This window comes from Ovis canadensis, chromosome 19 (assembly GCF_042477335.2).
Source record: "Ovis canadensis isolate MfBH-ARS-UI-01 breed Bighorn chromosome 19, ARS-UI_OviCan_v2, whole genome shotgun sequence".
NCBI lineage: Eukaryota > Metazoa > Chordata > Mammalia > Artiodactyla > Bovidae > Ovis > Ovis canadensis.
In genome coordinates, this window is record NC_091263.1 from 37739834 (window position 1) to 37765756 (window position 25923).

At 41.8% G+C, this 25923-nt stretch overlaps 2 protein-coding genes across 7 annotated transcripts in view; one reads left to right on the forward strand and one right to left on the reverse strand.

Annotated features, from left to right (window-relative positions):
• On the forward strand, positions 1 to 21875 carry CRBN (cereblon). Its single transcript, XM_069561823.1, has 11 exons — positions 1 to 177; positions 3594 to 3706; positions 4303 to 4505; positions 5343 to 5492; positions 9774 to 9933; positions 16157 to 16219; positions 17279 to 17363; positions 17925 to 18040; positions 18380 to 18444; positions 19366 to 19497; positions 20867 to 21875. Exons 1-11 carry the CDS (start codon positions 111 to 113, stop codon positions 21045 to 21047), a joined length of 1335 nt encoding a protein of 444 aa, XP_069417924.1. The 5' UTR covers positions 1 to 110; the 3' UTR covers positions 21048 to 21875.
• Positions 18433 to 25923, reverse strand: part of TRNT1 (tRNA nucleotidyl transferase 1) — a 26015-nt gene continuing 18524 nt past the window's right edge. For all 6 annotated transcript variants that reach the window (XM_069561828.1, XM_069561826.1, XM_069561824.1 and 3 more), the window contains exons 6-8: positions 25073 to 25266; positions 24238 to 24491; positions 18433 to 24050 (exon numbers count right to left, since the gene is read on the reverse strand). In XM_069561828.1, coding sequence (XP_069417929.1) covers positions 23796 to 24050; positions 24238 to 24491; positions 25073 to 25266 — 703 coding nt within the window. In that variant the 3' untranslated portion in view covers positions 18433 to 23795. The remainder of the gene's footprint in view (positions 24051 to 24237; positions 24492 to 25072; positions 25267 to 25923) is intronic.

Below are 25923 nucleotides of genomic sequence, written 5' to 3' on the forward strand. Positions count from 1 at the left end.
GCCGCAAGGAGGAGCTGTGGCCCGGGGCGCAGCGACAGCGGCACTGCCCCGGCTCTCCCCCGGCGGCCCGGGCGCCGCCCTGTCCCAGGCTCCTTTGCGGGTAAACAGACATGGCCGGCGAGGGAGACCCGGAGGACGCTGCGCACAACATGGGCAATCACCTGCCGCTCCTTCCCGGTAACCGTCTGGGGCCTGTTCCTGGCAGCGAGAGGAGGCGAGGCCAGAGGCGCAAGTGGCGCGGCGGGGCCGGGGAGGCGGGCGGGTGGTGCAGAACCTGCTCGGGGCCGCGGGCCCGGGACCGTGGTGGTTCTTGCTGCATCTCGGCTCCCCCTAGTATGCGGACGAGGGTTTGGGGAGGGAGGAGGCTGTCCCCAAAGGCAGGGACTCGTGCTCTCCATCCTCTGTGTGCCCAGAACTTGGCTCCAAGGAAATGGCATGAAACTGGGTGGGGAAAGAGGGAGACTGAGGCCGCCCAGCATCCCAGACTTTTCTGGGACTTCATCCCCCCCACCATAAGAGTGACAGCTAATTCATTAAGTGTTCCCGTGTCACTGGCCCTGCCCCAGGCGTTTTGCGTGCATTTTTCCATTTTATCCTCCCCATGTCACTGTGTAGTCCTGACTTGGTGGGTGAGAAATGAATTGGCAGGTTAGTGTGGGACTTGTCTAAGGTCACACAGTTGCAAGGCCAGGAGTCCTAGTCAGATCTCTCTGTCTGCATAGCTGGTGTCTCTTAACCACCCAGTGCTGCGCCGGTGTTTGGTCTGTTCTTAGGCTTGTAAGGACGTAGTACAAGTACATGTTAGAATACACCTAATTTTAGATACTTAGAACTGGGATATTAAAATCAGGATTCTCTTTCCTTTATGTTTTGCGAAAATTTAGACCTTGGCCTTATGTTGGAATAGTGGGCAGAAAAAAAGTCCAGAATAATTGTACAGTTTTGTCATGGAATGCTGTAGACAAGAGTTGCCTTGCAAGAGGTGTATCAGCCAAACTGAGACTATTAGCGGAGTCACTTCACTGTGTGCAGGAAGTGTGTTATGTATCCTGAAGGTAAAAAGAGGTATAATGCACAGTCTGATACTTGAAGAAGTTTATCATGTATATTTGGTTCCTGAAAATATAACTAGCAGAAGGCCATTGATGTAGGCCAGATAAGTAAAATTGTCAGAGGGAGGGATTGATTATGGCTGAGAAGGACTGGGGAAAAGCCCTGTGTTGTACTACAGACATCCAAAAGCATTATGACCTAGGATTGGCTTGCAGAAGATAAGGCCTGGAAGGTAGGTTGGGTTGGAGTGTTGGAAAGCTTGCATCTCTCGCCAGTGGGATCGTGAGTTTGTTCCATGGATTGGAGAGAAGCAGTTATGGACTTGAGACCTAAGAGAAGCTGTGCTTGGAAGATGACTTTGCCCACTGGGAGGGGTGTGGGCCAGAGGAGGAGGAGACTGAAGGCATGCCCCCACTGTATGGAAAGGACCTTTTCCATGAAAATAGATTAGAATCAGAGTCAGTGGTCCATCTGGAAGCAACCTAGCTGAATTGAATTTGGTCAAAGAGCTGAGCTGTTTTTTCAGAGACATCAGCCCAACTCTGTCTGTGCCAAATCCAGTGTGTTAGGGAAGATGCTGATGTTCTGTTGGTATCCACATGGTGCTCCTGCATGAGATGAGTCATCACAGTTCACCCTGGTAGCTCTGAATGGTGTGTTTTGTCGAAAAAAATGGAGAGCGCAAGGGACTCAGAGAGATTGTCAATATAATAGTCATGCCCCTGCAAATCATATATGACTTATTTTTAGAAACATTCATTTGTCCATACTTCATGGAGTATGAGTTGTTTGGAAGAGTAATTCCCTTTAAGTGCTTAAGTAGTTGCTTAATATTTTAAGATTTGAAGAATCTGTCCCTGCCAGAAAAAAAAAAAAAAAAACATAAAATGAAATAATACATAAATAGCCAAGTAGGGGGAAGTGGGTTTCAGCCATATATGGGAGAAAGGCTAGTTTATATGAAGGAAATCATTTTGAGATGAAGTCAGAATAGTTAAAATGTAAAATTAAAAATTAGTTCTAGCCTTTGAGCTAAAAGTTGACCTTTAAAACTTTGCATTATAGAGTGCATATCGGAGCAGTAAAGTGTCAAAAGTGCGTAATGAAAGCCATGCTGTCAGAATTGTGAATGCAGGGAAGTAGATGCAGCACATTTCTGTCATCGGTTTAGATTTTTCTTTGTTATCTCTTGGTCTCATTGAATTTTTTTGTTCTTAGGAAAATTTTGTATGCAGTGTTAAGTCACTGGACATTTGAATTTAAGTTGAAATAATTAGGTTGTTCTCTTTGGCAAAGCTGTATATCTAAGGACTTTGTAAGAATTAATAGAAAGTCCAAAGCAGTTGCCATATTGAAAAACATTTATATTTTCTTGTCAGGAACCTAACTGGAGGTGGTTAGATTTAAACAATGATATGCACAGCAGCAAGTAACTGTTTTGCAAAGCCATTTTATCTATTTGGAAGTTTATTTAGGAGCTTGCTTGCTTTTTAGCCCTTTCCTCTTTCCTTCCTTTCTGTCTCCTTTAGAAACTCTGAATGCTTGAAAAAACTTTCTAGAGACTGTCTTGTTCATTGTCATTTTTCAAATGAGGAAACTAAGGTTTCGTCATGTGGGGTGAATTGTCTGCTGTGTCAGAACTGGTTCCTAGTGAGGGAGAAGAGACACATCTCCTGTGCAGAAGAACGTCAAATAATTTATGCAGCTAGTTACCCTTCAAGGAAGGGACACAACCCCTACCTGCCCCTTAGATGCGGGTTGTGCCTTGTGGTTTGCTTCCCAAGAGTACAGTGTGGAAAAGAGGGGGAAAGGAGCTTTCCAGCGGAGAAGCCTGACCAGTGATCCAGGTCAGCTTCAGCAGTTCTAAGTCACGTCAGCAGTGTGCCCCCTTGATGAGACGTGATGAAAATGGCTCTTCACCTTCCTGGGCTTCCTCCCCAAGAAAATTCCTACTTGAGGGACATTCTACAAAGCACCTGACCAGTAGTCCTCAAAACTGTCAAGGCCATCAAAAACAAGGAAAGTCTGAGAGACCCTCCCAGCCCAGAGGAGGCTAAGGAGACCTGACGACTAGATGTAACGTGGTGTCGTGGGCAGGGTCCTGGAACAGAAGTAGCATCGTAGATAACAACTCAGGAAACCCAAATGAAATGTGTTTAGTTAATGGTGCTGTGCCAACGCTGATTCCTTGGTTATGGCAAGTGTGCCACCCTAATTAAGATGTTACCTATTGAGAAACAGGTGTGAGGTATAAGGAACTCTCTGCCATCTTTGCAAATTTTCTGTAAGTCTTCAACTATTCTAAACTTAAACATTGATTTAAGAGAAGTAGTTAGAGGCAGACCCAGCCTAGACCCCCCTCTGGCTGCCTCTTCACAGTCCTGTCGAGATTCCCAAGTGTGGATGGTGTTCGTAAGAGCTCCTCTTCCCACGGGCCTGGAATCCCTAAGAAGGAACTATGTATTTGAACGGGAACATAGCTTTTACGTCTCCTTCCCTCTGTTTTTTGTTTTTTTGCTTATAATACTGTACTTTTACAGCAGAGGAAGAGGAAGAAGATGAAATTGAAATGGAAGTTGAAGACCAGGATATCAAAGAACCCAAGAAACCAAACATCATAAATTTTGACACTAGTTTGCCGACATCACATACAGTATGTAACTTTGTATTAGATCCAGTATGAGAGATGCGTACATTTAACTGTAGATAAAAGTTCTTGAAAATGAATGACTGCTTTTAACATTACCTGATATTACCTCAAGCTTGAAATCGTGGATGAGGATGTGGGCTTGTTGCCAACTGATAGTGTTAAGCTGTAATTTTTAAGCAGTTTGGTACTTTGTCTATTACAAGTAATTCTTTGCACACTTGGCACCCTCCTTATATCTTGGCCAGTGATAGAGCTATTAAAGTACTGCTTATTCTCCTTACCGCAGGGTTCCAGGATTTAACAAACTAGCATTTTATACTTGTCATTTGTGCTTTTCAGACGTAGAGGTGTCGAGCTTAGTCAAAATCAAATATTTTGAGCTTAAAAAATGCTCTTTAATTTGTATATGAGAGATTCTTCACAAGGAATTGAGAATTCTCCTTCCAGGAGTCAGATTTTCCTGTGGGACGCTGATACGGCAGGTGTATTATTTGGATAGGTGTGCCGTCCACGTGTGCGTGTCAGTTTGCGCGTTAGTCTGTTGAGCTTGTGTCCCGTGGCCTGTCTGTAACGACTGAGCCTGTGTGTGCCCTCTGCAGTACCTGGGCTCCGACATGGAGGAGTTCCACGGCAGGACTCTGCATGACGACGACAGCTGCCCGGTGATCCCGGTGCTGCCGCAGGTGGTGATGACCCTGATCCCCGGGCAGACCTTGCCTCTCCAGCTCTTCAGTCCTCAAGAAGTCAGTATGGTGCGGAATTTAATTCAGAAGGACAGAACCTTTGCAGTGCTTGCGTACAGGTAAAATCTCAGAGTGAACTGACTAATACTCTGTTGTGCACTCACAGGAGAGGTTGTTTTAAAGGCAAAACTGACTACTGTTTTGCCTGCATAGAAGTTGGGACAAGGCTGTGGAGTGAAACACTTCCATAAAAAGCTTGGAAGTAGAAGTTGGAGTATTTTGCTGTGATCATTACTGTCTAAGTCAAGCTTTAACTTTCACACACAGTTAACTTTCTGGTATGTGAAAGTTTTAAAATCATTAATACATAATGAAGAACAGTTCTAGAACCTTATTTTCAAGAGCTGTCTTCAAGAAAAAGAGGGCTTTTACACTGTTTGTAAAGGATGGTTTTTACAAAGGAGTGTCTAGTTATTTTCTGTCTCTCAAAATTCCCAAGTTGTCCTCTTGTAGACAAGTGGTAAGTTGAAGCTAAATGTCAAGTGTCCCATGAGAACTAGAGGAAATCAGTGGTGGGGGCAGGAAATTGATACAGGAAGTCCCCACTCCCCTCCCCCCTCAACCCAGTACAGAGCTGCTGATAAGCGGCAGAAAGGATGATCTGCTGAATAAAAGAATGTTTAGTTTGGGAAATGACAGTTTAACCCCTGTCAGCTGTGGGTTATTTTCAATGACTAGAAATCTGTTCTTCTGCTAGTGGGCTCTAATTGTACTTCCTGAAGCCCTCTTTATATATCTCAGTTCCCCATGTGATTCTACAATAAATAAAATAAAATAGCTTTGCAGTGAGAATGATTGCTATAAATTGTTTTCCCATGTATATTGCTTTTGTCAACTTTGCATATTTGAAAATTAAATGTTTAAAACTGTTTCCTTTTTAAAATTTGCCTTGGAAGTAATGTACAGGAAAGGGAAGCACAATTTGGAACAACAGCAGAGATATATGCCTACCGAGAAGAACAGGATTTTGGAATCGAGGTTGTGAAAGTGAAAGCAATTGGAAGACAGAGATTCAAAGTCCTTGAGATCAGGACACAGTCAGACGGGTAAGAAACATTGTCTGTCTATCTTAAAACTCCTCAAACATCGTAAAATGAAGTACTTTTCCTATATTTTGTCTGTTTTGCTGACGTTCACGTTTTATAGCTTGTACCTAGTTGTTCTTTTCCCTTTGAAAGTGCAGTCTGGGGTTTCTAACTTTGCTTTGCATCACAGTGACCTGGGCAGTAAAACCACAGACACTTGCCTTCCTGCCCTTCCTCCCATCCCTAGAGAGTGACCAGTTGGGGAGGAGGCCGCAGCATCTTTTCTGATGATGTCCAGGTGACTCTGATGCCCCTCTAGGTTTCAGAGCAGTGATGTAACCCCAACAGGCAGTGTCATTTGGGACAGGGCTTCTTTGGGATTGAAGACATCTCTCCAAATTGGGAAGGGTGGGAAGTCAGGGCTGGTGAGCTGTGTGCAGCATCGGGTGCCACAAGAGCTGGTCACGCTTGCCACCCGCTCCGTCTGGGTGTGGGAGACCACGTACCCTGCGTACCCATCTCCGCCACAAATGTTCTCTCACCACAAATGTTCTCTCACCACAGTGGACCATACGTTTACTAAGTGGTCAGGAAGTGCTTGTCACCCCTGTGCCTTATACAGTTTAAAAATGCTCTGAGTGTTCTATTTAGCACTTTAAAGGAATACCTCATTCCTTAGTGAGGAACGAATACCTCATTCCTTAAGGAATACCTCATTTTAAAAAATGCAGTTCACTTGCAGACCTCAAAAAAAAACCACAGAGCATTTGTCCTCATCACTGTGTGTTTCCTTTATAGGAATGGTTCTTAACTCTGGCACATAAGAATCACCAGTGAATCACTAGTGAAGTCTTAGAAAGATACAAATTCCTGGGTCCTCCCAGCCTTAGGGAATTGGTCTCTTATCTGTAGTCACAGTTGAAAATCTTGTCAGTCCTCTGTGTTGGACAGGTAATGTCTTCTGAAATCAAGGACGTTCAGAGGGTGGTGGTGTGTTTCTTTTTTAAGATTTAAGAATGTGAACTGCATGAGGGCAGGTTCCACATAGTGGGCATTCATAAATATGAGTGTACTCATCCCCCCCCCCCCCGGGGCTTGAGCGAGCATAGGAGCAGGGAGGGTGGAGTGCCGGAGCCCATGGGGGTTCGGTGCTCCCCGCCTGGTGCTCCCTAGAGTTCTCACTCCGGGAACTCTCCCCGCGCTGAACACAGGTCGTCAGTGTTGTGTTGTCTGTCTGTCCCTCAAGATGCAGGCTGCTCAGGCCAGTCGATGCGACGCCTGTGTGTTCTGCACTTAGGACCATGAGTGTTCCATGGATGAGTGAGCATCCCTCTGAGGGCCCTGTGCTGAGACAGCAAGCTGTTTGTGCCGTGGATTTTACTGACAGTTCCATTTTAAAAGGACTTCCTACCTATGTGCTTATAAAATTTTGAATATTTGTGAGTACTGTATTCCAGAAACCAAAGTAGCAAATTGACTTGGGGAAAAGTATATTTCTGAAGGTGTCGACATCAGTGACTTGTGATTGTGGAAAATTAGTTTGAACACAAGATGGCAACAGAGCCTTGACTCTGAAAGCAAGTAAACGGATGTGCATTGGACTCAAGTAGAGATTAGCGTCAAACTGATGAGGGGGGATAGGACTGGGAAAGGGCCTAGTATTCCTTAGACCCACCACCACGGCTTTCACAAAAATGTCTGTCTGAAAAGACCTCCGTGGAGTGAGAATTCTCTGGGTCCCCTGCCCTTCTGGCCCTCGAACTACCTTCAGTGGGAATGGTGAGATGGCAGAGACTACAGAGGATGTGGTGCAGGCCCCTCTTTTTTTAGAAAAGGAACCTGAGTGCGATGGAGAGAAGTTTGCCCAAAGCTGTACAGCTCGTGGGCACCGCTGGTGTGTTCTAGGCCCCCGACTTCCAAACCAGTGCTCTTCCCACCAAACCACAATTCTCCCCTTGCACATCTGCAACTCAGGCCAGTTTCCTTGTCTCTGTAATGTAGGACCAGATGATAGTGATGTGTCTTATTAAGACTCTTCACATATACAAGGTGTACTGCTGCCTTCTGACCTTTCCAAGTCGTGTCTGTATTTCTTTGACATCTTCTGAACAGATGGAATTTTTTTTTAATTAATAAAAAAGTAGAAATGTATGATTGCATCTCTGTAGGACTGTTTTAGAAATTCCTGAGTATTTCTTACATGTAGAGAGGAAGGGGAGATTAATACTCTATTTGTAATTATAAAAGAAGCCCTTGTACTTACCATAATTGAAGTGAGTAATTTTTAGTCAAAAAGGTGATTAAAACTAGAACTCATGAAAATACATACATAGATATCCTAAACATTTTAACTTAAGATATGTAAATGCCCCTTTATTCGTTTCACATTTGCTGGTGAGGCAGGGACTGTCGTTATGTCGGGTCTGCAGGTAGAGCTGACATCTGTCTTTCTTGCATCAGCTGCTTTCATTACATCACCTGTCTGCAGTGCATACCTGTAGTTTTTCTTTAGAGATTCCGAAGATACTCACAAGGGCTTTGAGCACAGAAACCTTCCAGAGTCATGCACTTTTCTCCCTATTAGGGTTGTCTGAACCTGATTTGAAAGCATGTTTTGGACTCAAGCTAGTGTTTCATTAAAGCAGATTTAATTTTGTACTTATTTTCCTGGTTGCCGCAGTATTCACATAAATTGCAGAACAACAGGGCTCTACTGTATAGCCCAGGGAGCTATATTCAATAACCTGTCACAAACCATAATGGAAAAGAATATGAAAAAGAACGTATATACATAGACCGCTGAATCACTTTGCTGTATAACAGAAATGAACACAACACTGTAAATCAACTAGACTTGAATAAAATGTTTTATAAAGCTCCTTCCACTTCGAAAAATATTTGTATAAATTATATAGCTATAATTGCACAACAACTGCCACCAACAGGTTGGGAAGAAACAAAACTAGTTTATGTTAAAAGCAAAACTCTGCTGCTGGGAGAAGAACCAGCCGTGTGTGCAGCAGACACTGCAGTGCGTCACAGGAACAGAGAGCAGTGTCCACCCTTGAGGCGATGGACACAGCCTGTGTACACTAATTATCAAAACGATCTCTAAGCTGATGTTTCTGTAGCATTGATGTTTGTATCATAATAAAATCTTAAGAATTAGGTGAGGAAAACGTGATTATTTAGTTATTTTTGTCTTCAATGAACTCTAATAACATAAGAACACTTGAACATAGTCAGATTTATGTTACCATTTTCCAAAGTCATGTAGACTTAAATTTGAGCTTGCAGGAGAGAAATGAGGTGAGTGGAGTGTGTCTAATATCATCATGCAGTAAACCTACATATTTTCAGACACGTTTAGCTATTTTCATTTAATAAATCTGAAGTATTAAAGTGTCATAAGTTTTTGTGGGTTGAGACAGTGGTCACAATGAAAGACCACTTTAGACTTCCTGAACATGAATAATAGTGAAGCAGAGACTTGTAATATATTTGACTTCTTCTGACTGTTTTTCATTCTAGCATTTGGATGTGTTGATACTTTCTGCATTTGAAAAGTTATAATAGGAGATAATTCTTTCAGTGCCTCCTAAGACAATGGCTTGGAGGTACAGCCTTTTTGGCATTAATTCATGAGAAGATACTTACAATTATGATATTCTCAAGTAGCATTGTTGAAGGATGACTTTACTATATGAGTAGAAATAATTTTAAAGATAATATAGATTTTGATTCTTTGCATATTCAGGGTAAATGTTTAAGAATGAGAAAAGGAATGCACATAGAAATAAGGCTACGTATAATTCTGTAGTCTTATCCATGTAAAAGGGTTTTTAAGTTTCTCTTCCTTTACCTACTTACTTAGGATAGGTGATTCATGAGAAGGGATAGATGTAAGAGTCAGGCAACATAACGAAGTGGGATAAGGGGCAGGGTGGGGTGTCCCAGAATAAGAAATTTTTACAGAAGTATCAACACATCAGGGGTTGGTGGTATATTTATTTTTTAACTTTATTTCATTTACAGGCTTTGTCTGAAATGTAAAAATAGCATTTTCCATTCCACAGTGAAATAGAAAAATCTTTGGTTACCTTCGGTTTTAACTTTGGTATGATTTATGAAATACAGTATTTTTTGAAAATTTCTTGTATCTTAATATCAGGATTTGATTAATATGTTTAAAAAAGAAAACCTTGAAAGTCTTAGTACTTGAAGCTATCCATAATGGTTAGAAACGTAGTGATTAGAATTAGTTTATCCTAAAAATGAACACCGTGCCTGGCTCTCTTCTAGAATCCAGCAGGCTAAAGTGCAGATTCTTCCTGAGTGTGTGTTGCCTTCGACCATGTCTGCAGTTCAACTAGAGTCCCTCAATAAGTGCCAGATATTTCCTTCAAAACCTGTCTCATGGGAAGACCAGTGTTCATATAAATGGTGGCAGAAATACCAGAAGGTGAGAAACTGATTTTTTTATGTGTGTTCAGAAAGCAGAGACAGGTTGCTTTTTTCCTGTTTAAAGAAAGAAACACCAACAACTGTCATGAGTCCTTCCCCAGACATCTTCTGAGCAATACTATAGTTGCATTTGTTCATAGCTGGAGTTTCTAAAATTTCATAGGCAGCTGTTGATGTAAGAGCAGTTTGCAAAATCAAGTAAAATGTTAGAATACTGTGAGGTATTCCAGCTACTATTCCTTTAAGTTATGAATTACTTTGCTGTGGTTCTAAGTGCTGCAGGAAACGCTTATTAGACTGGTCACAGGAGGCACTTGGCTCTTGAGTCATAAACACCTAGACTCAGGGGAGAGTGTGGGAGAGGGTGCAGTGGCAGTTGCTTCCTCTTTGTGGGCTTCTGAAAGGAAGCTGTTTTTGTGCAACAGTAAGGACATCACCAAAGCTGGCTTGAGAATAGGCGCTCTTTAAAAGTATTGCCTGTAGGGCATTAATTCCTATGTATATCCTTTTGACTAGATCATTCTCGTAGGACAGATACCAGTGAAACTTGTTTGTACTTATCTGTGAGATGTATCAGTTTTGAGTATAAAATACCTAATATTTATGATTTCTCCCTAAAGGAAAAAAATTTCTAGTTTCTAAATTTAAAATTATTTTTGAGATATGTCTTTTAAAAATACGGAAAGACAATTTCTGTAGTAACCTGAAGAATCCTGTACTAATCATCGAAGGTTTTAATTTTGATGTAGATTATCCTAGGGCCCTAATCTGAGGTAATAGCTCAGCGGTAAAGAATCTGCCTGCCAGTGCAGGAGTTCAGTTAATCGCTCAGTCGTGTCCGACTCTTTGCAGCCACATGGACTGCAGCACATCAGGCTCCCCTGTCCATCACCAGTCTGAGGAGCTTGCTCAGACTCATGTCCATTGAATCGGTGACGCCATCCAACCATCTCATCCTCTGTCATCTCCTTCCCCTCCTGCCTTCAATCTTTTCCAGCATCAGGGTCTTTTCAGATGAGTCAGTTTTTTGCATCAGGTGGCCAAAGTATTGGAGTTTCAGCTTCAGCATCAGTCCTTCCAGTGAATATTCAGGACTGATTTCTTTTAGGACTGACTGGTTGGATCTCCTTGCAGTCCAAGGGACTCTCAAGAGTCTTCTCCAACACCACAGCTCAAAAGCAATCAATTCTTCGGTGCTCAGCTTTCTTTATGGTCCAACTCTCACATCCATTCATGACTATTGGAAAAACCATAGCCTTGACTAGATGGACCTTTGTTGGCAAAGTAATGTCTCTGCTTTTGAATATGCTATCTAGGTTGGTCATAGCTTTTCTTCCACGGAGTAAGTGTCTTTTAATTTCATGACTGCAGCCACCATCTGCAGTGATTTTGGAGTCCAGTGAAATAAAGTCTGTCACAGTTTCCATTGTTTCCCGATCTATTTGCCATGAAGTGATGGGACTGGATGCCATGATCTCTGTTTTTTAAATGTTGAGTTTCAAGCCAGCTTTTTTGCTCTCCTCTTTGACTTTCATCGAGAAGATCTTCAGTTCCTCTTCACTTTCTGCCATAAGGGTGGTGTCATCTGCATATCTGAGGTGATTGATATTTCTCCTGGCAGTCTTGATTCCAGCTTGCGCTTCATCCAGCCCAGCATTTCTCATGATGTACTCTGCATGTAAGTTAAATAAGCAGAGTGCCAATACGCAGCCTTGACGTACTCCTTTCCCAATGTGGAACCAGTCTGTTGTTCCATGTCCAGTTTTAACTGTTGCTTCTTGACCTGCCTACAGATTTCTCAGGAGGGGCAAGTAAGGTATCCCATCTCTGAAGAATTTCCCATAGTTTGTTGTGATCCACACTGTCAAAGACTTTGGCGTAGTCAGTAAAGCAGAAGTAGATGCAGGGGATGAGGGTTCAACCCTGGGTTGGAGAGATCCCCTAGAGGGGGGAAATGGCAACCCACTCCAGTGTTCTTGCCTGGAGAATGCCATGGACAGAGGAGCCTGGCGGGCTGTGGTCTGGGAGGGTCACAGAGTCTGACGTGATGTAGCGACTAAACAGCAAAGAGCTGAAGTTCACAGTAACTTGGTTTAGCTGCGCAGTACTTTTCTTTTCGGACTTGATAAAGATACTTTTTTTTTAATCTAATTTTTTATTTCTTTAGCTGTACTGGGTCTTAATCGTGGCATGCAGGATCTTTCATTGCCATGTGCAGGACCTTTAGTTGCAGCGAGAGGGATCTAATTTCCCGACAATGGCTCGAACCCGGGCCCCCTGCATTGGGAGTACAGTTGTACTCTGGACCACCAGGGATGTCCCCAATACAGATGCTTTACATATACTGTAAATCATGTTTATTTGACCAGTAGCACAGTGGGAGATTTTGCTCTGGAGTCATTTAGTCCCAGCAGTGTGTCGGCCCTGGGTGGTGCTGAGATGCTCTGTGGCGAGGTCACTGTGTCAGGATACATAGTCTCTCAGGATTTAGATAGCTGTGGGTTTCACTCATTGGATATTTTTTCCAGGAGGTATTAAGTACTTTATATAGTAGTTCTTCCACACCAAGATTTTTTTGTTAAAAATTCTTAAGCATTTACAAATTCTAAGTTACCTCTTAGCACAGTTCTGAGGATAGAGTGAGAGTCTGTGGAGTTAATTCCTGGCTTAAGCGCTCTGGACAGCTAGTTCTGTGTTTTCTCTGTAGGATCTTGACATCTTAAACCTGAACTTGGATTAGACAAACAGAACTTGTAAAAATCTTTTGTGTGAATTACTGATTAACTCCTTCCTGTTCTATGGCTAAAGCACCTCAGCTTGTTCGTGTTGAATTCAGGCGTAGGCCTCTGCAGGCGGGCCGTCAGGCGTTAGGAGCCAGATCCTCTGACCTGCCCCTGTTGTCTTATTTCGCCAGTAATTCTGGATTCTCAAACATTGGCCGTCAGTTTTCTTCATGTTCAGAACTGCCGAGGATTAAACAGAAGGTGCTGAGGAGCGAGCGAGATATAAAAGGTGTTCATAGCTACGGATGCCTTCCTCTGTGTGTGTTTTCTGATCGTTCTGTTGCTTACACTTCGGGTAGAGTTTCTTAGGTTCTGAAATTTGGATCTAGATCACTAGGCCGAGAAAAAACACCAGCCGCTCTATTTTGGACTCCAGGCGTCCTGCAGACTCTGCCTCGCTTTAGAGAGCCCACTGGGAGCCGTTCTGCCGGCATGGGGCGGGGAGTGCAGGGAAGGGCTGGCGGAGGCGCTGGGGGGGGATTCCAGGGGCCTGGGCCCGTCTCAGGGGCCGGCCTGCTGCACCTGCAGTGGACGCTGACTTGTCACAGTGCTTGTCTTCGGGCCGACCTGGGGCTCGGGCCAGCCCTCTGCGGAGTTACTCAATCTGACTGCTGTGCCTGCCACGGCCCCAGCAGGGCCTCGTGCGTCTTGGTGTCTGAGAAGCGGCTCACGAGGCCAGAACTGGGAGAAGCTTAGTTGATTCTTAGATAACTCACTCTAATCAGGTTGCCACCCACTTTTCCACCAGAAAATGATACTTAAAGGATCTGGGAGTGGAGTGGAGTGGAGTCTTCCAGAAGTATATTCAGTTGACCTTGAAACTGTACATAACCTCTCAACATTTGCCATTGAAAACAAAACAGTTGAAATGACAAAAGTATTTACGCTTCGGTTATCTTCCATTCTGACAAGGGAACACTGTCCCTCAGGATTGAGAAGTTAGGTCAGTATAATCAGGCAGTGCTCTTCCAAACCCACTTCTATCTGGAAACCTTTCTCATTCAGTGATTCGATCTTTAAAACTCTAGTTCTTTATTCCTTCTTCTCACGGTGTCTTTTTCTCTTCACTGTTTACTATAGCGAAATTCTCTCAAAATGAGGAAAATGTTGTTTAAACCTACTTAGAACACAGTGTATATGTTTCTAAGGATACTCCCTTCTTGCCCACACTGTTTGCTCATTTATAAAGCCCTTCCATGTTAATGAGAAAAGAGTATGAAGTGCAAAAAAGTAATGTGGAAACGAGATAAGAAAGTGCCTGAAGCTCATCTTTCTGGTCTCTGCTAAATTTATAACCTCCTGCTTCTCATACGGAGCAGGGAAGAACTGAGCGTAACTCAAGGGCAGGACCCACAAACAATAGGAGCTCACAGGTTAGCTCCTCAGCCTTCTTTCAGAGTTTCTTTATGAAAACACAGATAGATATTCTCACTTCTTTCCTTTTTCTTACGGAGGAGGATCCATGCTGTCCTGCACCTTGTTTTAAGAGTGCAGGAGATTCTCCGCTCTCTGGTTTTCAGAGCTTTCTTATTTTGAAAGCCGCACAGTATTCTCTGTATTAATGACGGACCTAGACTCAGTTATGTACACAGATGACCTTTCACATAGGTCAGTATTTGAGAAGTGAGATTACTGGATGTCAGGGCAACTGCATTTGTAATGTTGACATGTATTTTCAAAGTTTCTTACTTGAGATTGTTCATCTCTGTACTCAGTGTTTCAGTAAGGCTGCACAGTATCCAGCTTAATTTTTGCTGATCTGGTTAAGTGAAATACAGGAGCTTGTTGAGGGTTTACCTTGAATTTCTCTGAATGTGAATGACGTGTGACATTTAGTGTATAAGAGCATGTCTTATTTCCTTTAATTGGAATTGTCTTCCCCCTACTATTTATTGCTAGTTCTTTACACACTTATCTGTGTGTAAAGGAAGCTTATCCCTTTACCTGCAGTTAGTTTCAAACATTCTTTCATTTGTCATATTTGTCTTTTAACTGTATTTTGGTGGTCATATAGTTGAATTCTTTTTAATACTTCTGTATTCTGAATCATAGCTAGCAATACCTCCCTGTGTGAAGGAATCTTCATTCATCAAAGAAACGTGCCGTTTTTTCCTTTTGACTTCACTTCTTCTTAATGACATCAGAATGTGAGCTTTGAGCCGTGTGTAGTTCTCTTGGTGTGACTCCAGCACCTGTCCAGGTAGCTGTGTTCACTCAGCACACCTGTGCTGCCTTATAGACCAGATTCCTGTTTTTTACTTTATTTTTCTTCTGTTCTGTAATCAGTCTGTCTGTTTATGCCCCACCAGGATACATAACGTAACTGTTGACTGTTTGTAATTTTGTAAGTAAAAATATGGCCCCTAACCCCATCAGTACTTTCCTCTTTTCAAGATTTGTGTGGTTACTATTGCTTATTACCTTATCCACAGGAACATTAGAGTCTGCTTTTGTCTTGTTCCAGAGTAGTAGTAAGAGCAGCGGTCAGAGCAGTGGTATTTACGGATGAGAGACGTCTTGCAGTGGTAGGCTGTGTGTCCTGTAGGCAGAGGCTTCTCCAGTGGAGGAACGGTTTCCCAGCACACACTGGAAGCTTGTGGTTGTGTATCTTGCATTATGAGCTTGCAAGCCTCAGGTTCTAGAGAAAGCTCACCATTCCATTCCAGTTCTTACAAGCAAGTAGGATTTGATAAATGAAGGAAACAAAAACTGTAGTGTTTCAATCACTTGGATGTTATTTTCATAGTTCACGTTGCTGACTGCGTGAGGACCTGACACAGCAAGTGACTCCCGCGGTCACTCTAACCCGCCGTCTGGTTTTGCAGGCACAGTGCCCTTCCCCGCCCAGTGTCACGTGTCACCCTGTCAGTGAACGGCTTCTGTACAAAATTAACAGGTCGTAGATGTGCAGGCTTTGTTTTGTATGTGGAGAAGATGTGCTCATTCTTTATATTGTGCTTTTTTGGGTCAGGTATAGCACCCTCTCTGCTTTAAGCATATCATACCGAACTGCTGTTGATAGCTGGCTAGGCTGTTTCCAACCTGTTGCTCTAACAGCACCGCTGCAGTGCGTCCTGGCAGCGTCCATGTTCTGTGTAACACTTCTCTTTCCAGATTTTCTTGGTTGCTTTCACACATCTGTTCAGATGAACTTTAAATTGCTTCTGAATTCCAATTCATTGGTGTCACATTGAATATATACTCTGAGGACTAATATCTTACTTATTGAGTCTTTCCATCAGTTACTGAAATTTTATAGGAATTAAGTAAAAACATCTTTGTCAAATATAGTCATCTCTTATGGGATTCTCTGCAGACTTTTTCATCTTTTTTGAAATTAGAAGGTCTTTGTGGGCCAAGATCAGTTTTTAAATGTGGTTCCTTGTACCCTACCATCTTGATTCTATGGTGTTTAAGTGACTTCTGTTTTCTTTTCAGAGAAAGTTTCATTGTGCAAATTTGACTTCATGGCCTCGCTGGCTGTATTCCTTATATGATGCTGTAAGTAACTTACATTGAAAGTTTTGCTTCTCGGAGAAGCCATGTCGTAAGGGTCATTAGATGAAACAAGTGCCATGTTATTTTTGGAACTAGTGCCGTTCATCTAAGGGGAAAAGGCAGGAATCATCCTGCCAGACAGGCCTGACTTCGAACGTATAGACCTTTAGTTTTCTGTCAGTGGATAGTGGCTTGTAACTTCAGGACAAGATGCTGTGGCATCTTTGGGTGTGTTAAGCATTTAAACTTCTGTTGTCAGGTTAGAGTTACATTTAGAAAAATACAGAACCCTAACAGGGTTTTAGTTCTCTTGTAAACAAGTATGTCCACTTTTATTTCCTGCTTTTAGTGTACTAATTGATGTATACAACAGTGCTTTTCCAGTTCAAATTTTTTATATTAGGCATCATGACAGCTTGAAAAATTCAGTAAGAGACTGTTGGGATAGTTCACAGAATGTAGGTCACAGACACAGGCTGTGTTCAAAGCCTGATTTCTGTTAACTTTCCTGTGGTTTGGGGCAGAACTTGAGTATAACATGGGGGTAGAGGTGCTGTTACTGTCCTGGGAGGCAGCAGAGGGTCTTAGGCTTCCCTTGGGAATCAGCCTGCCCGCAGAGCTGGAGCTCTGGGCTTACTGAACTGGTAGGTTGTGGGCACTTAGCACATGGGCAGCACCGAAGGAAATGATGGTTCACTCTGCTCTTCAGCAGCTTAAGAGGCATTACAAGTACGTAATAGACCAGAGTATTTTTTATATCCACTGCAGAAAGATAGTGAGCACTCTGATGTGGTAAACAGGCACCAGGTAAGGTGTGTAGGTAGCGGCTGCTAGTGCAGCTTTTTCCTAGAGAGGGGACGAAGAGAGGCCAGAAAGCCAGCCTCATGCTGGGCTAAGCAGGGGCTGCAAGCATTTCTGTGTAAGAAAACAGACACGTATATACTGGATCTTTACTAGGTAGTAACTACTTACATTGCTACTAATATGTTAGATTTACTGAGTTGAAAAGCTGACAGTGAAGTGTAAAGTGTGTGAACCTTACTATGGCTCGTTTCAAACAAGGAAACCTTAATGGATAGAATCAAGAAACAGCTACGCGAATGGGATGAAAATCTCAAAGAAGATTCTCTTCCTTCAAATCCAATAGGTATGAAAAATCAGCTTTCTTCCTGTGATGTTTTACTAAAATTGTTTTCTGTTTAATGAAACCAAAAAGCATTTGTTTTCATGAATTACAGAAAAAAAAATTTTCTTTAGTTAACTGTAACAAGGGTCTTAAATTCTGAGCATTCCTATTTTAGACATAAAAGGCTCGGGTTGCAGTAAACGGCTGGCATCCAGAAACACTGTCTGGGTTGTAAAGACTCCTTTCCTTGGTCTTCAGGGTGCCTTTAAAGGTCACCTTAGTTCCAAGACTTAATTAGGTACAATTTAACTATTTTTCTAGTGTCTTAGTAAATAAGTGACTTCTGATAACATGGGTTTGATTTCATGTTTAAGACATTTACAAAAACAAGTATGGGAAAATAAGTTACGTCCTTAAGATACATATATATACACTTGAGAGCTGATGCATTTTAGTCTTGTTTATAACTGTTTAGTGTGGCCTCTGGGAAGGGTTTATTCGAAAAGGATGTTATTGCATTCATAAGTCATATGTATCTGCTTCATAAGTTTAAAAGTTTGAAAAACCTATCCTGTCTCTCAGATTTTTCTTACAGAGTAGCTGCTTGTCTTCCTATCGATGATGTATTACGAATTCAGCTCCTTAAAATTGGTAGTGCGATCCAGCGACTTCGCTGTGAACTAGACATTATGAATAAAGTGAGTAACGAATGTCTGGATGCTCACGTTCTGTCCGTCTGGGGTGGGGGGCGTTGCACTGTTGGGACCACCAAGGCTGTCTGTAGGGTGTCTAGTCATGTAGTCATGGAAAGAGAACTAATTTTAATTGCATTAAAAATATTTGAAAAGGTTATTTAAACACTTCATTTGAGACTGTGAGACAGAGAAGTTGTTTTGCATTCCTCTTTGTGTCCTAGAGGGTCATTAATTTAGTGAATATATCAGCTTGTGTCTTTCTTGTTGTGTCTTTAAAACTACAGTTAGAGGAATCAACACTTTGGAGCATTTCCCCCACTAATTTTCTCTTAAATATTTTAGTGTACGTCACTTTGCTGTAAACAATGTCAAGAAACAGAAATAACCACCAAAAATGAAATATTCAGGTGAGCTCTTTATTACATTTTTAGTACACGTCTGAGTACATTTTCCCAACTGCCCTAACAGAACAACAGGCAAGACTGTATTTCTGTTCTCCGTGTATTTCCCTCCATTAAATTACAAATGCTCAGCAAATGAGATCCGGGAAGTCACCTCAGTGGTAGGTAAGACACGCCTCCTGACTGGGTACCAGAACAGCAGTGGGTGTGGACAGGATTATTCACAGCAATGAGTGAGCCTGGTGAAGGAAAATCTCCCCACCACCCCAATCTTGTTAAAAACCTATCAACTGTATCTTTCTCAGTACTTACGGACCTAGCAGGAATGCCTCGGCTTTATGCACTACTTCACTCAAATCTCAGCTTCACCACATAGGGCCAGAGTTTTGCAGGACGTGCTTCTGGACATGTGCTGATGCTGTGTGATACATAGTACTGCTTTTTGCACAGTACTCAGCTGCCCAAGAATGACCACATGGAACCTTTTATGGGACTTGCCCTTTTTGGGCAAGTTGAGCGCCCTGTGTATTACAATGTGTATCTTGAAGATTTTAACACCTAGTACTACTTTCCTTTTTGTCATCATGAAAACCAGTGAAAGTCACTGAGACATATCCGACTCTCTGCGACCCCATGGACTATACAGTCCATGGGATTCTCCGTGCCAGAATACTGGAGTGGGTAGCCTTTCCCTTCTCCAGGGGATCTTCCCGACCCAGGGATAGAGCCCAGGTCTCCCGCACTGCAGGTGGGTTCTTTACCAGCTGAGCCACAGGGGAAGCCACACGGGAGAACATAAACCAAATAAAACTGGGCTGACTGCCAGCCTCTTGTTAGTTTTAACTGCACTGTAGTTCTTTAACCTCGTTTCTTGGTGAACTTTGTTGGATCTTTTCCCCCATACTGACTCTTCTGATTCTGTTTTAGTTTATCTTTATGTGGGCCAATGGCAGCTTATGTGAACCCTCACGGGTACGTGCATGAGACGCTTACCGTGTATAAGGCTTGCAACTTGAACCTGATTGGCCGGCCTTCTACAGACCACAGCTGGTTTCCTGGGTAATGTAGTGGCGTCCCCTTTTGGGTTTGTGTGCGTGCGTTAATTGAGCAGTAAAGCTCAAAAGAGTATTAGGGAGAGTTGCTAGAATTTATCATCAGAGATAGGCAATGAAATAAATAGCTATTTAAACGTTCATTTCATGACTGGCTAGAAAAAGTTACTCTTACACAGTCTCACTGAATGTATGGTCAGGTGAGCTGCAGTCCTTAACTCAGCTATACGGCTGATCCACACCCCTTCAGAATGAGCTGACAGGAAAATGAAACATCAGCTGTTCCATAATCCAGTGAAACTAGAGTTGACCCTTGAACAGCATGCTGTTGAACTGCTGGCCTCCACTTTCCACTTAGGTGCAGGTGTGCTTCAGTAGTAAAATGCTATCATACTGGTGCTTCTCTGTTGGCTGAATTGTTAGATGCAGAGTGAACTGCAGATACAAGGACCAACTATAATCATAGGTGGATTCAAGGGTCCACTGTATTTTATAATTTATAAAATTAGCGACTGTTACCCAAGCAGTGATACACATAAAACATGCAGAATCCAGCTTTTCTTCTAGTTTGCAGGCTTTGCTTTTTTTGGCTTAACCTACTGACCTTCAAATTATGACTGTGGGACCTACGACACTACCTGAGAACTTGTGGGATCCCTTCAGCCAATAATGCTGGCTCAGCCTTTTTATTTTGAAAGAGGCAAGCCGAGCAGAGCTTAGTGACTAGATTTGTTATTCTGGACCTAGAACCATACCACTTGGACTGGCCAATCTTATGTGATAGCATTCTGAAGGACTAAAAGTAGAATTAACTGGTTACTAAAAATACTAAATATGGATCTCTGGAGAAAAAGTTTCATTACATGGTTTGGGTGAATCCTGACTTGTTTGGGATTTTTTTCCTTTAATGCCAGGGCTTATATTTTTGGATAAATTATGTCACAAAACCATTCTTCTTTTAGAAAAGGAGTCCTTAAATCTTATTGCTATTTCCTAACTTGACTGCAATGTAAAACAACTAAGAAAATGCTGCTACAACTTACAATGTGTTCCTGGCAGCCAGCAATTGTATAAAGAAATCTGTATTAATTAGATATTCTTTTTCCTTCTTCCTTGGCATTGGAGAAAAAATTTAAGCATGGCTTAAGAGCACAATCAAGTAACTTTATAAAGACTGATGCATTACCATGATGACTTGATACAAATTAGAAAATCTTTTTTGTGAGGTCTGTTTCAGGGAACTGTATAAATCAAAGCTTTGAGTTTTCTCTTCCCCATCCTTAGAACTTGGCTACTAAAAGATCTAACAGGTTTCTGATAGGGTGGGATACAGAGATGCATTTCCTGAGCTGATTTACCTTTCTTTAATCTCGTAGGTATGCCTGGACTATTGCCCAGTGCAGGATCTGTGCCAGCCATATTGGATGGAAATTTACAGCCACCAAAAAAGACATGTCACCTCAAAAATTCTGGGGTTTGACTCGATCTGCTCTGTTGCCCACCATCCCAGATACAGAAGATGACATAAGCCCTGACAAAGTAATACTCTGCTTATAAACAAATACAGTAGGGATAAGGTTACTTAACACATTGGTATTCTAACACAAGACCTGCTTTGGAAATTACTGCTTTTGATGCATACCTAAGTAAAAGCAACATTACATGGAAGGTTGCAGTTTCTTAGTCAAACAACAGGATTTCAAGATTTAAACTAAGATGTTCTATTGAAGAGGATGAGAAGCAGTCTAGAATACTTGGTTTGCAGGAATACCTACTTTAGGAGCTTGGTGCTGTTATCCTGTGGACTCTTGCTATGCCTGGTAGTGTTATCACTGAGAGGACATGAAGACATCTGTGAAACTGGTGAGCATGTTTTCTGCACAAAACAAATCTGAAATTCCTATCAGTCGCTGTAATTAACGCAGTTCATCATTTATTTGATCCTGATACACAGAACAGAATGGCGTGTTTGCATCAGTGCTCCAAAGGGCAGACGTTCCAGAAGGTAGGGTGCCAAGCTCTAGTACTGTTCCTTTTTGAAAGAGGCAAGGAAATGTGTACATGGTAAAAGGGCTTTGTTCCTTTTCTTTAGTTTCTGAGATACTGATTTGTAAATTTTGAAAATAAAGAGTTATAATATGCAGTTTGAGCCCCAAAATAAAAGTCTTCTTAACATGTTTGTTAGTGAATAGCAATATCTCGTGTATTTGCTCAGTGTTTGGTTATTTTGTTTCAAAGTTGAATCTGAACTCAGACTACTGTGGAGCACAGATGCTAAAACACGTTCTCCTTCCTACAGGCTAGAGGCAATGATGTATTTCATAGGCTATTTTGTTCAATGTAAAGTGAGAAACTCTGTAAGTAAACTATAAAAGCAAAGCTAAACATGTTTGTTTAAATGATGTAAAATATCTACTCGGATGCGGATACTTTAGGTGTAAGAAATAATTTTTAAGGTAAAGTTCTAGACAGACAGACTTGCCACCTACCTCTTTGCTTACACATTCAAGGGGTTTATTGGATCCTTTCACATTGGTGTCATTTTGATACTCCTCCACTGCTTTACATAATTCACTGGGAAAAGTTCAGCTAATTAGGTACAATGTATGTGACCAAAAATGGACTGTTAAAGTTTCTTACATTTTAATTTACCAGTATTTTATTTTTCCAAAAATACAATGCTTTTGACTGCCTAGACTAGAAACCTAAATTGAGTATCATGTTGCATATTTATGTAAAGAGAGTAAACGAAAACCAACTTAAGAATGCTGTTGATTCTTTAAAATATGCCTAACTTTTCTTTACCTTTTTACAACTAACAACCTTGGGTTTTTATGACTTTACTATTTGTTCATGAAGTCTTACACTGAACCAAAACCTCCTCTAAAGGGATCCACAGAGTGTTTTTTTCGGTAGCACGGCACATCTCTACATCCAACCCAGCTGTAGTAAGGAAACACTGCTTTTACAGTTGCCCCTGGAAGAGTGTAAGCTCAGAATGTTCTGTACTGTTTACTGACTCTTGCAAATAAAATATTCTGGTATATAAAATATGCATATAATACTAATCGGAGGTCTTCTAACCTGACAAAACCAGACCTCTAATAGCTCAATCTGCGTTCGTCCCATATAGAATAGTAGGAATTGTAAAATGTTGCGACCAATACATATCTTAACTAGTACTTAAATATCTTAAGCGTTACTTATAAGCATTCAATTACTGACCTGTGTGCAGGTGTTTCTGAGGCTCCCTTTCTTGCAGCATAAGCCCCCGTTACACTGAGTGTTTGTCACACTTCCTCTTATCTGGGTTTTAACAGAAATGCGCTTTTTTGTGTTATCAAGTCCAAAAGTGCTATTTGCCTGAAGCGCACAAAGATGCTCTGACTGGCTACACAGAAAGGAAAGTTAGTTATAAAATGTCAGTACAGCAGCTGAAATAAACAATACTTTGTGCTGTTCACCTCTTAACCTACTGAAAGCACAGAGGCTCAAATATTTAAAGAGCAAATATGTGGGCCATAACCTTTCTTTACTTTAAAGCGACAGGAGTGCCGTCACTAAGTATACATGGCACCTGATATATAACATCAGTGCCACATTAATCTTCCAATATCAAAGGAAATGTTTATCAAGATAGTGGGCGCAAGAATGGTAAGCTAAGCTTTCTCAGCTTTCCAGGAAGTTAGGGAAATTTCATTTTGACAGAGAAAACTATCAGCTATATCCTAAACTACAGCTCCCTGCAAACGTGTCCTGGGTATAGCAACGGCAGCCACGTGGGACACATCTAGTCTTCACGCTGTATATGTTATATTTTATGCAAGTTTGTCAGCTGTATTCAAACACAAGTTTATTCTAGAATTCAGAAAAAAACTGACACCATAGACCATCGTTGTACTAAATTAACCCAGTTATTTCAATTGCAAATACAAAGAAACTTGTTTTTCAAGACACTTAGCACTTCTTAGGAACAATCTCAGCTCTGTCATATGCAATAAAACCAACCAAAAATCCACTTTAAAAAAGCCTAGACAGATTAAGAGGCACTAACTACTTTTCTCAGTGGGAACTATTCCAAGAGAATTACAAGCTTCAGTGATAACAAATCAGATTAAGAGGAAGTAGACTTGACTTTAGTGCCTGAAATATAGTCTTCATAAAATAAGACCTTCATTCTTCTGAAGAGACCCCCTAAGCTGGCTTTCCTTCTGCTATATATTCGAGTCTCTTAGATCTCACTCAGAGGGAGGGGAAAGGAAACGAGTCTCACCAAAACCTTCTGCTTTTCGTAGTCCACTCCCATCAACTGTAGGTCTTCTTTATGTAACTCAGTAGTTCATCTTTTTCCAGCTGGTAACCACTTTTCTTCCACTGTTCTCGCAACTGCTGTAAGAGCACCCCAATTTCTTTTCCGGAAGAAACGCCCACTTTCCTGATGTCATGGCCACTTACAGGAAACGGGGGAATGGACCACTGCTGCAGCTGCTTCAGAAGACCGTGCTCGCCTTGGTACTTGAGAAGCTCACACACACGCGCCGTCGCATCCGCCTCTCTAGACTGAGGGCCAAAACCAAACATCACCACACTTGCAGTGAGCTTATGCTGACATTTAAATAAATGCAATGTGCAAATTTTCATTTAAAATAAAAGAAATTCACATAATACACTGTGGGTCCTAGTATTAATGCATTGGTTGCAGTTAGTGGAGATATCTATACTCTGACCAAGCTGTGAAAATACTTACATCTATGATGAAGTCTTGATAGGGTTTCAGTGGTTCTGAACTATCTACTGCCTTAATTAAATCTTTCCTATTTTTAACAATAAATAAACCAAGATTCTTCTCTTCTTTCGAAATCTTCAACCTCAGATCCAATTTCGTGACATCATCCTGTACTTTGAACAGCGAAGTCAAGAGAGTCATTGGCTTTGGTGAAAAACCTTCCACATTTTTACTGACTTTGTTAAATTCTTCTAAACTTGTGTTAGCAGGCAATCCTGTAGGGACAGAAGCATTTTCAAAGCTCCTATCTTAAGCACACCGTGTTCTCATACACAGAAATGTCCTGGTACTAGGATCCACTGCTGGTCCCGTCTGCTGTCCGTCTTACAGGTGAACCACTGCCCACTGTTGCTCTCCCCTCCCACATCTCAAACCACCACTGTCGCTCTGAACAGTAAGTCTAACCCTACTGAACTGTCTGTGTAAGGCCCACCTTCTCCATGCTCTACATGTGTTAACTCCCTGAAGCGCTCAGCTCTTCCATTAGACAGCTGCTTTTATTTTCATATCCCTTTTTAGATTTGCAGTCAGGAAATAACCCAAGTTACAAAGCTGATAACGTGGTGAAGCTGCTCAAAGCCCGAAGGACCGACTCTGGAGGCCCCTTGTCCACCCTCACATGCTGCCCTTGCGCTGTCCCCTGCCTGGGAAAACTCCTGGCCACTCCTGGCTCAGAGGCTACCATATTTTAAAGAAGTCCATTTTTCCTTTTGGAATTAACTTTTTTTCCTTATGAAATTTTAAATGAGATATGTTTCATTGCCAAAAATGCAAACATTGTACAAGTTGGACTCACCTATGTAAGGAGCCACATCGAGTTCATAGATGAGATGAATCAGATGGTTCACGTGGTTACCGGTAAGTATCTTTTTCAGTTCCACCCAGATCCTCTCTCCTGATATTCCTGCCAAGCCTTTTGCATTTTCTGCAATTGCTTCCAAAGTCTCAGGATCGTGGTCACCAGGCATGTCAACAATTTTCCCGTAAAACCTACAAAGCAAACGTGTCCAAAAGCACTGCCTTTGTGCTGGCCTTTCACCAGAAAGCTGCGCTCTTCATCTTCCTGATGCTGCTGGTGAGGTCTAGGAAGGACCTTAGAGATCATCTGCCCATCTACCGTGTCTTTTTTCTCAGCTCAGAAAACCTGAGCTCCAAAAAGTGTGAATTTGAGTGGCCTTCAATAAAGCTCTATTGACTGGTACTGACAGTGGACGCATAAACCAGAGCAGTCTTAGGCAGGCACTAAATCAGGTCCAAGATACCGTCACAGAGTAGTCTTGCTTCCTCAAAGGCTGCCTGTCTGTACACATTAATGCTTTCAATTAAGACTGTCACGTGAAACACATCTCACTGCAGATATGGGAGTGTATTTCATGGACTCTATTGGAAGCATTAGAGTATACCTGCTTTTACCGCTTATTTCTTCACAATGCATTTCTATAGTGATCTAATTAAACGACTGTCTGTACCTTAGTCTGTGTCCTGTTATTTGTAGAGAGACTGTTTGCAACCACTGAAGTCTAAAGGAATAGCAGTCATTGACAAAATGTAAAATCTGTCAAAGAATATTCTAAGCATGATCCCAAGCTGTAAAAAATTAACTATTAATAGATACAAATTAGCCAGTTACAATAGTTTCAGTGTTAT